Source organism: Rutidosis leptorrhynchoides, chromosome 7 (genome assembly GCF_046630445.1).
Source record: "Rutidosis leptorrhynchoides isolate AG116_Rl617_1_P2 chromosome 7, CSIRO_AGI_Rlap_v1, whole genome shotgun sequence".
NCBI lineage: Eukaryota > Viridiplantae > Streptophyta > Magnoliopsida > Asterales > Asteraceae > Rutidosis > Rutidosis leptorrhynchoides.
Window position 1 is genome coordinate 173,249,732 of NC_092339.1, and position 11,426 is coordinate 173,261,157.

At 33.9% G+C, this 11,426-nt stretch overlaps 1 protein-coding gene across 1 annotated transcript; it reads left to right on the forward strand.

Moving 5' to 3' along the window:
• Positions 1-4,667: 4,667 nt before the first annotated feature.
• Positions 4,668-5,559, forward strand: LOC139859792 (uncharacterized). The gene is made up of 2 exons (XM_071848566.1): positions 4,668-4,896; positions 5,159-5,559. The coding sequence occupies exons 1-2, from the start codon at positions 4,668-4,670 to the stop codon at positions 5,557-5,559; spliced, it is 630 nt and encodes a 209-aa protein (XP_071704667.1).
• Positions 5,560-11,426: the final 5,867 nt, after the last annotated feature.

Sequence of the window (11,426 nt, forward strand, 5' to 3'; positions counted from 1 at the left end):
AATACTGTTCAATTATCATCTTCTACAATTGCAGGTGGGTGGTGCGTTTTGGGTTTATTCGATTAGCAAAAACAAGGGAACAGCAGTAACAGAAGCTGTTATTTGATCAAAACAGAAGCCAGGAAAATAGCAATTTATGATTTGGTTTTCGAAGTTGCAGGTGGTGGTGGATGGGGTGGCGATGGAGCTTGACATAAAAAAATAGCTGAAATTTAATAGTAACAAGGGTGACGGTTTGGGGTTGAATCTCGATTGAAACAGAAAGAATTTGACGTGTAGATGTAGGGTGCTTATATAGTGGAGATGGTGGTGATTGTCATGGTGATTATGGGTTTTATGAGGGAGATGGTGGCAGTGGGCTGTGGTCACGGTGGTGATGAGGTTATCCATGAATGAAACAAGAATAAGAAGAGAATAATGACGACGGGTTTAAGTGATGGTGATGATTTGTGGTGGTGATGAAGAAGGTGGCGGAAGTGGCGGGTTATGATAATGGTTAAAGAGGTGGTAGCTGGTTTTGGAGCTATCACTTCCTATAAACCAAACTGAATAGTTTGCTCCAGATATTGGAAAACTAAGGACCCGTTGTTGTAATTGAGCTCAAAACCAGGATACCGGTAATACGGGTGATGTAAATCATTAATAATAAATGGATAAGTTACATTAATACCATCACCACACTAATTTGGGGCACACCCTTCGTAGTCAGGGACCAAACACAAGGCCCTTTGAGAAATATTAACAACAAAATAAAAAAAATTCATAACTCTAACTATATTTATATCTATGATGAGAAAGTAACTAAAGAATGATTTCCAGTTTTATGAGAAGAAAGAGTTAGGGGCTGTTTCTTTTTGGATTAATGAACTGAATTGAGGGACTAGCTTATTCGGTCACCATCTTTGCTTGTTTACTTTTGCATTAATGATTGAGCAGAGCTACATAATTGACTGTGTGGCTCACCCGTAAAAGGGGTGTACTTCCCATATAGCTACTTTATTGCATATCTTTTCCAATCCTATCCTCACACTTGCGCCTTTCTTTTTATTTTCTTTCAATCTTCTTCTTTCACACATCCTTGATAATATACCTTAAGGTGTAATAAATTTCTTTAATCCTTGAAAGACTAGTATCATCTACTCTAAAAACATTTAACACGTTATTCTTAAGTAACCAACGCACATCGTCGGTCTCAAATTCCTCCGCATCACAGATCTCGAAAGCTAATAAGGTATACAAAATCGTTCAGGAAAAGTGTTTGCAATCTGATTGCTTATCCGTTGTTAAAGTTCCAATCTGATTGCACGTGTTCCATTCAAATTGATTGTGTTCCGATTGCTTATTTACTTGTGTTCCGATTAGCAACGCGTCCTTTTAGTTATTACTCGTATCAATTTTCTATTTACTTGCTGAGAATTTGAGCAATTGAGTGGAACTATTATTACTCGTATTTCTTTTGTGGCAGTAGGAAAATTTTTATTAGAAGCAATTACAGGGTCTTTAATTGGCCAATGTCAATTGATTGCTTGATTATATGAGTATTGTTTGTAATTTTGACTTTAGTTTGCTATATATATATATATATATATATATATATATATATATATATATATATATATATATATATATAGTGACTGATTTTTATATGTAGTACAAGGGTATAATTGTCATTTTAATCATTCAGACTTTTTATTCAGCACAAAAAGTAAACAAGATAATTTATTTACTGATTATCACATATAGTCATTCAATATCCATACTGCTATCTTTATCCATACGTGACTTAACGAAGAAAAAAGTAAACAGGCCCTTAGACACATTATTTAAGTGGATGTGGAGATACCAGTCAATATATGTGGCCTCACTCTTGAATGAAATGATTAGACATATATAATAATAATAAATAAATAAAATAATATAATAATTAAATAAAAAACGTGGACATTAGAGTTAGCCGCCCCTAGTTTATTTCTTATACCGACAGTTTGATTGAGATATTATATCGTGTCCATTGCTAAACAGTTAACGTATAAAAGTGTTTCTAAAAATCCCAAAATTTTAAATTAAGTTCATTTATTTATTCTGGTCATTATGGTATAAAATTCGATCATTAACTATTAAATAAAAAAATTACATCAACTGTCCCTCTCAATTCTAGGTAAAATATGAAAAGTGTTAAAATTTAATAACTAGATCCTAAATACATTTTTAGTAAGCCTAAAATTTATAGAACTCATTTTCGGATCACCATTCATTTTAAAATCCTATAAGTTTGAATTTAACTTGTTTACTATCCATCGAATGGCGATTGAGTGTTACTGACGATTACAAAATAAATTCGAAACTATATATACTTTGTTCAATATACTTTATTTATATATACACAAATTTATTTTAATAATTAATTTTATTATTTCTTATATTATTTTGCTTATTTATTTCTAATAATTAAGTTGTATATTATTTCCAATTATTTTTCAAATTATTATATATATTTAAATATATATGTATTTATTTACAAATAGTTGTTCATGAATCGTCGGAAATGGTCGAAGTCAAATGATTTCATAAAACAAATTCAAAATTTTGAGACTCAGTATTACAGACTTTGCTTATCGTGTCAAAATTAAATAAGAATTAAGTTTAAATTTGGTCAGAAATTTCCGGGTCATCACAATGTAACTCGACAAATAGCTCAAACCAACACCGACATATCCGTTTGTAAAACCAATCCCACCACCTGTTTATAATCCACCAGTTGTTGAACCTCCTCATACTCCAATATACACACCAACACCGACATATAATCCACCACCAAAACCACCAGTTGTTGAGCCCACTCCAACTCCAACACCACCGATGCCTGTATCCAAAACAAAAACCACATGTTTACAAACAAAAACTAAAACGGCCAGCTGTCAAGCCAGAGCCAAAGCCACCTCTCATCAAGCCAGAGCCAAAGCCAAAGCCACCAACTTACAAAACTCCTCAGGTTCCAAAATGCGACCCAAAACCAAAGCCACCAGTTTACAAACCTAAACCAAATCCTGAGCCACCTGCTTACAAACCTGCCCCTATTCCAGTTTACTAACAAACGCCAAAGCCACCTGTTTACAAGCCAAATCCTAAGCCTAAGCCATCTGTTTACGAGCCTTCCCCTGTTCCATTTTACAAACCAAAACCTAAGCCACCTGTTTACAATCCATCTCCAAATCCATTTTACAAACCAAAGCCAAAATCGCCAATTTACACTCCAACTTCAGTTCCAGTTTACAACCCGCCACCAAAGTAACAATTGCCACCACATATTCCCATTTAGAAGACAATATCACCATTATTTAAAAAACCTTGTCCACCATTTGCTCTCCCCAAACTTCCTCCATTTCCAACCATTCCTCCAAAATATTTCAATCATCCAATCATAGGTGATCTCCCTCCTCTACCTCCTAAGTTTTCGCATCTGTAAAAATTTGTTTGCTATCAAGAAACATGATCGAACTTCATGATTTGAAATAACTTGAAGAGAACATTATGCATACAGATATATTAATGATCGACAAAGATTTGGATGTGTTTGTGTATGACACATTTGTATCCTTTGAGGATGTCGTATCGAGTTCGTAAAGTCTCAAGTTTAATTTTTGTATTCTATCGATCGTTTTAATAATCCTACTTTTGTAGAAATATGTTAGTGTTCATTTGTTTTTGTTTTCCAAAACTATAATAAAGTACTTAAGCTACTTGGTGATTACAATGTTGTTAACTTTTCTTTTCTAAAAAATAAATAATAACTTAATAACATCCGAAACTCCGAATATCAACAAGTACAATCAATATAAAGAAAACCAAAAAAAGAAACCTAGTTAAGCCTAAACAAAAGGTTCACAAATAGAGCATTTGCCTAGTAACTAAAATGTGGTTAAATATAAAGAAGGAGTCCTACACTAAACCATTTCAACGGCCAAAAAGATAACGGAATGCACTGATACTTTTCCTTTGTGTTTATGTATTCTTTTTGTCCATACGGAGTAGTAAGAGGTCTCGGTGTCTGCCGTCCGTTTTCGGCGTCGATCAAAATTGACGGTGAGATCGACGGTCGGTCGACACCGAACCACCGTCGATCTAGGCGTTAGTTTTCAGCATCGGCGACAGATGGTGAGAAACTAGCCATTGTAAATGTTTGATTTTCAAAAACTAGCCGTTTTAGCGGCTAGTTTTCTATTTTTTTTTCTTTCTTATAAATACTACACTTATTTTACTCATTTTACTCACACAACTATATCTTTTTTTATCACTTTCTCTCAACAATATTTAAATTATCACTTTAATACAAAACCATTAATCACTAAATGTCGTCTTCTTCGAGTTCTTCCCACGACTCGTTCACAAACTATACACTAAACTTACTTCTGAAGATGATGTAAACTCACGTCATTATATATGTCGTAAATGAAGCACACGAACATTTGATGGACGATTATTTTGATGAGGGTTGCAAATATACGGACGAAAATTTCAAACGAAGATTTCGAATGCGGAGACGTGTTTTTCTTAGAAATCTGAATGATATTCTAAGCTACTCAGCAAATTCTTTGTCGTATTATTTTTGATGGTTTCATCGAAGACAAGATTCACGTGGTAAGTGGAGTATTAGTACACATCTAAAGATGACAGCCGCACTACGTCATCTAGCATACGGTTATACACCGGATACTTTGGATGAGTATCTGCAAATGTCTCAACGAGTTGGTCGGGAATCTCTACACAACTTTTGTAAGTGTATCATTGAGTACGCGAATGTCTACTTAAGAGAGCCTACTATGCACAACATTCATGGTTTGTATGAAGGTCATGACAGGATTCATGGTTTTTCGGGCATGCTGGGTAGTATGGATTGTATGCACTAGGCTTGGGGAAAATGTTCTGTTGCGTGGAGAGGCCAATATATGCGAGGCGATCACAGTTACCCAACTATTATGCTTAAAGCCGTCCTCGTATGATAACTGGATTTCGCATGTGTATTTTGGAGTGGCGGGTTCAAACAACGATATGAATGTGCCAAACACTAGTGATTTGTTCAACTCAATGCTTAATGAGGAAATGCCCAACGTCCCTTATCATATAAACGGTGTTAAGTACAGAAGAGTGTAATATTTAGTTGACGGTATTTACCCAACATGGGCGGCATTTGTTAAGGGATTTTCAAGTGCTATTGACGATAAATGTTCTTACTTTACAAAGAAACAAGCGAGCGCTCTCAAAGATGTTGAAAGAACTTTTAGGATCCTACAAGGTCGTTGGCATATTCTTCAACAACCCGCACGGTCTTACAAGGTGAATCTAATGAGACAACTTATGTATACATGCATCGTAATACCCAACATCACTATCGAAGACAATGGTTACAACCTTGCTGAGAATGATTGGGTAGTTGAACCCGTTCAACATATACAACATACTTGGATTGATAGGTGCGACGCTCGTGCAAGAAGAACAAGGGAGTTACGTGATAGAGAAGTGCATAAAGGCTTACAATCTGATTTGGTTGAACATTTATGAAATCTTCGAGATGACTTATGAATTTTATGAGACGCATTATTACGTTATCTAGTTTATTCTATGAATGTTTTGAATAAATGTAATCTAGTTTATTTTAAGAATTTTAATAAATGTAATGTAGTTTATTGTTAAAATAGATAAACCAACATATCTTTAATCTTATTAATCAACCAATTACCAAGATTACACAAATATCCAATCGAACAGCCACAAGGATAGCAGAACCGAATACAACCAGGTGACAAGATTAAGTGCCAAGATTACAGAGAGTGAAATGCAATAACATTAACAGGATCAATCAAATGAGACAAACAATTGATTGATCAACACAAGTTTGGATTTTAGGGAGAAAGTGAGAACTAAGTAATCGGCTGTAGCAAGAGTGCCAAAACTAGTGTTTAACCCTGGAGGATCAACAGCAAATATATACACCAAAAGCAACATAAGCCACCCTCCATAAAACATAAATGTTACAACCAACCCCTTGAACTATCAATCAGCAACAATAGCCCCTGAGGAATGAACCATCATGCAAGGAAGGACCAGAAACACTGTACCATCGGTCCTATAATTAATTGACAAACAAAGCAAGTTAGAAATACCATTAACACAAGATAAGCTTGATATTTCAAGATCCCCCCTCAAGCTTATTTTGGAACATATCAACAAGACCCAACCCTTTTGAAAGAAGATTATGTTGGGCAGAGCTCAACCCTTTTGTTAAAATATCTGCAAGTTGGTTTGCAGACTCAATTTTTTCAGTTCTAATAAGACCAGAGGAAACTTTTTGCCTTATAAAATGAAGATCAATATCAAAGTGTTTTGTTCTGTCATGAAAAACAGGGTTGGCTGCAATTTGAATAGCTGAGCTATTGTCACAAAACAGGGTTATGGGAAGGTTGACTTTGATGTTAAAGTCAAGCAGAAGATTTTTCAGCCACACAATTTCACAAGCAGTAGACCCCATGGCCCTATATTCAGCTTCAGCTGAGGACCTGGAGATAGTGGCTTGTTTTTTACTTTTCCAAGAGACAAGAGAGCCACAAAAGAATACTAAGTATCCTGTGACAGATTTCCTGTCTAGCTTGTATTTTGCCCAGTCTGAATCACAGTAAGCATACAGAGAATACCCATTGCCCTTCATCATTTGAATTCCTTTTCCAGGGGCACCTTTAAGATACCTTAAAACCCTAAAGGCCAGATCAAAATGTGATTGCAAAGGGGCATGCATATACTGACTGAGTACATGAACAGCATAGGCAATGTCAGGTCTGGTAAGAGACAAACAGATAAGTCTCCCCACAAGTTTTTGGTACTCAGTGATGTTAACAAGCAGCTTGTCTTTGTTACTGGGTTCATAAGTAACACAAAGGTTTTGCTCAATATGTAGTGACCCGAACTTTTCCATGTTTATATATATTAAATGAAGTTGATATTTACATGATTAAATTTTTCCAACATGTTAAGCAATCAAACTTGTTAAGACTTGATTAATTGAAATAGGTTTCCTGTAGACAATTGACCACCTAAGTTGACCGGCGATTCACGAACGTTAAAAATTGTAAAAACTATATGATGATATATATATATATGGATATGTATATAGCTAACATGATATTATGAAAAGTAAGTATCTCACTAGGTATATTAACAATGAGTTATATACATAAAATGAGACAATTGAATTATGAAACTCGAAATGATATATATAACGATTATCGTTATAGCAACGCCTTACTAAATACATATGTATCATATTATGATATATTCATTGTTGGTGATTTGTGTCACCAATATGATTTAAGTGTAATGTGATTAATTTGTTAACCAAAATAACCTTGATAAATATCGAACAAGTTTGGAAAAGTGTGGAGTACACACTTGTTTGAACTTATCTTGATTATGACGGGGGTTCGGGGGTAGCGCCCCTGATAGCGGGGTTCGGGGGTGGCAACCCCTGGCGGGGTCCAAGGGGCAGAGCCCCTGGCTGGGATCGAGCTGCCAGGTCAGCTCGAAATTTTTTTTTGTTTGGGTTAATATCGCTTTATTAAAAATGTGTTAAAATTTGATTTAAAGCTTTCAACAACATTAAATGAGATCGTTAACTTAAAGCTTTCAAAAACAACACTTACATGTAACGACTAACAATGACTTAACGACTCAGTTAAAATGAATATACATGTAGTGTATTAAGATGTATTAGTACACTTTTGAAAGACTTCAAGACACATATCAAAGTAATTCTACTTAGCAAAAATGCTTACAATTACATTTCCATTCATTTTCATCAACAATTCTACTCGTAGCCATTCAGTATTCGTATCCGTATTATACACAGCTTCTAGACGTACTTACTATGAGTATATACAAATAGGAACTAGCCTGGGATTTCACTCTTGATTATGTCATGCATGACTAATCAAATTTAACTTCTACCATAAACTAGTCAACTAACTAGAACTCCTTTTAACCCCACTCACCACTCATCATTCACCACTCACCAATCAATCCATTTCACTTCCAATTCTCTTTCTAATTCTCTCTCAACACTTACACACACTTATGAACGAATTTTTCCAGTAAACTATATTCATCAAAAATTTCTTCAAGAATCAAGCTATAATCATCATAGGAAGAACACTTCAAGAACACTTCAAAAACCCTTTCAAGTTTACTAGTTTACTTCCAAGCTTTCTAATCCATTCTAAGTAATCATCTAAGATCAAGAAACCTTTGTTATTTATAGTAGTTTATCTTTCTTATTCAATGTAATATTCATATTCAAACTTTGATTCGATTTCTATAACTATAAACTATCTTAATTCGACTAAAAATCTTACTTGAACTTGTTTTTGTGTCATGATCCTACTTCAAGAACTTTCAAGCCATCCAAGATCCTTCAAAGCTAGATCATTTGTTGTCACTTCTAGTAGGTTTACCTACTAAAATTTAGGTAGTAATGATATTCATAACATCATTCGATTCATATATATATATATAACTATCTTATTCGAAGATTTAAACTTGTAATCACTAGAACATAGTTTAGTATATTCTAAACTTGTTCGCAAACCAAAGTTAATCCTTCTAACTTGACTTTTAAAATCAACTAGAAACATGTTCTATATCTATATGATATGCTAATTTAATGATTTAAAACTTGGAAACACGAAGAACACCGTAAAACCGGATATACGCCGTCGTAGTAAAACCGGGGGCTGTTTTGGTTTGGATAATTAAAAACTATGATAAACTTTGATTTAAAAGCTATTATTTTGGGAAAATGATTTTTCTTATGAACATGAAACTATATCCAAAAATCATGGTTAAACTCAAAGTGGAAGTATGTTTTTCCAAAATGGTCATCTAGACGTCGTTCTTTCGACTGAAATGACTACCTTTACAAAAACGACTTGTAACCTATATTTTTAACTATAAACTTATACTTTTTCTATTTAGATTCATAAACTTAAGTTCAATATGAAACCATAGCAACTTGAATCACTCAAAACGGATTTAAAACGAAGAAGTTATGGGTAAAACAAGATTGGATAATTTTGCTTGTTGTAGCTACGTGAAATTTGTAACAAATTTATACAAATCATAACTTAACTAACTTATATTGTATTATACATGTATTCTAACATATATTATGTAATCTTGGGATACCATAGACACGAATACAATGTTTTGACATATCATATCGACCCATCTATATATATATTTCGGAACAACCATAGACACTCTATATGCAGTAATGTTGGAGTTAGCTATACAGGATTGACGTTGATTCCAAAATATTATATATACTTTGAGTTGTGATCTAGCCTGAGACTTGTATACACGAGGTCGTGGATTGATTCGAGATAATATATATTGCTATATTTTTGTACATCTAACTGTGGACAACTATTTGTAGGTTACTAACGAGGACTGCTGACTTAACAAACTCAAATCATTAAAACGTAATAAAAAATGTTGTAATTATATTTTGATCATACTTTGATACATATGTACATATTTGTTATAGGTTCGTGAATTGACCAGTGGCCAAGTCTTATTTTCGGCAAAGTAAAAATCTGTGAAAGTGAGTTATAGTCCAACTTTTAAATCTAATATTTTTGGGATGAGAATACATTCAGTTTTGTAAATGTTTTACAAAATAGACACAAGTACTTGAAATTACATTCTATGTTGGATTATGAATACCGAATATCACCCGTTTAGCTTGGTAGCCTAAGAATTAGGGAACAGACACCCTAATTGACTCGAATCCTAAAGGTAGATCTACGGGCACTAACTCCCCCCATACTGGAAAATGGTATGCTTTAGTACTTTGAGTTATTAATACAGATGGATTTCTGTTTTGGGGATATTCTATATGCATTTTGTTAATGTCGGTTACCAGGTGTTCAACATATGGATGATTTTTATACAGATTGTATGTTATTAAAAGATGAAATCTTGTGGTCTATTATTACGATTTGATATATATAGGTTAAACCTATAACTCACCAACATTTTTGTTGACGTTTAAAACATGTTTATTCTCAGGTGATTATTAAGAGCTTCCGCTGTTGCATGCTAATTTATGGACAAGAGTTGGAGTCAGCATGCTTGTATAATAATGTTTAAAAACAACATTTGAAGATTTAAATTGATGTGTAATATTATTGTAAACCATTATGTAATAATCGTGTGAAAACGCTATATTTTAGATTATCATTATTTGATAATCGTCGTAAAATTTTTAAACCTTTATTGATAAAATAAAGGTTATGGTTTGTTTAAAAATCGAATGCAGTCTTTGAAAAACGTCTCATATAGAGGTCAAAACCTCACAACGAAATCAATTAATATGGAACATTTATAATCGATACGAACGGGACATTTCACAATAGGTGTAGACACAGGTTTACAACCAAGCAGACCATAGTCATTTAACAAATCTAGGCAATACTTCCTTTGAGACATGCATATACCATCATCATTATCCAGAATTTCAATACCAAGAAAATATTTCCGTTTTCCCAGATCCTTAATCATAAATTTAGATTTTAAAAAAGTTTTGACTTGGTCTATTTCACCGGGACCAGTAATCACAATATCATCTACATAGACAAGCAAGGCAACAAACACATTGTCACGGTTTTTCACATAAAGAGAATAATCAGATTCACTTTGAGTAAAGCCATTTTCAATTAAAGCAGCATTTAATTTTTCATTCCACTGCCTTGGAGTTTGTTTAAGCCCATACAAGGATTTAGACAGTTTACAGACTTTTTTTTTTTATCAGAATCACCATAGTATCCTTTGGGCAAAGTCATATAAACATCCTCATTAATATCACCATACAGAAAAGCATTGTTGACATCAAGCTGGTATAGAGGCCAGCCATTTTGAACAGCAATAGTGATGAAACATCTCACAGTGACATGTTTTACCACAGGAGAAAAGGTCTCATCATAGTCAATACCCTCCTTTTGACTGTACCCTTTTGCTACCAGTCTAGCCTTGTATCTTTCAATCTCCCCATTGGACTTGTACTTAATCTTATAGATCCATTTATTACCAACAAGTTTTCTGTCATTGGGAAGGTCTGTGATAACCCAAGTGTTATTTCTAATGAGAGCTTCCATTTCAAGGTTCATGGCCTCAAACCAATTGGGGTCAAGGCAAGCTTGCTCATAATCTTTTGGTTCAACAGATTTATTTAGATTAGACACAAAACACAAATTTTCAGAGTTTAACATAGAATAATTGACCACTTTTTCTATACCATATTTAACTTTACCCTCAACCACAAAGTCATCAAATTTTCTAGGCATGACATGATTTCTGGAAGACCTCCTTAGATTTTTAGGTTC

Bases quoted from the DNA above. Each gene is read 5' to 3' on its own strand.
- LOC139859792 (XM_071848566.1), top strand. From the start codon at position 4,668: ATGACAGCCGCACTACGTCATCTAGCATACGGTTATACACCGGATACT. The intron at 4,897-5,158 runs GTATGCACTAGG...TGTAATATTTAG, and splicing joins CATGCTGGGTAGTATGGATT to TTGACGGTATTTACCCAACA.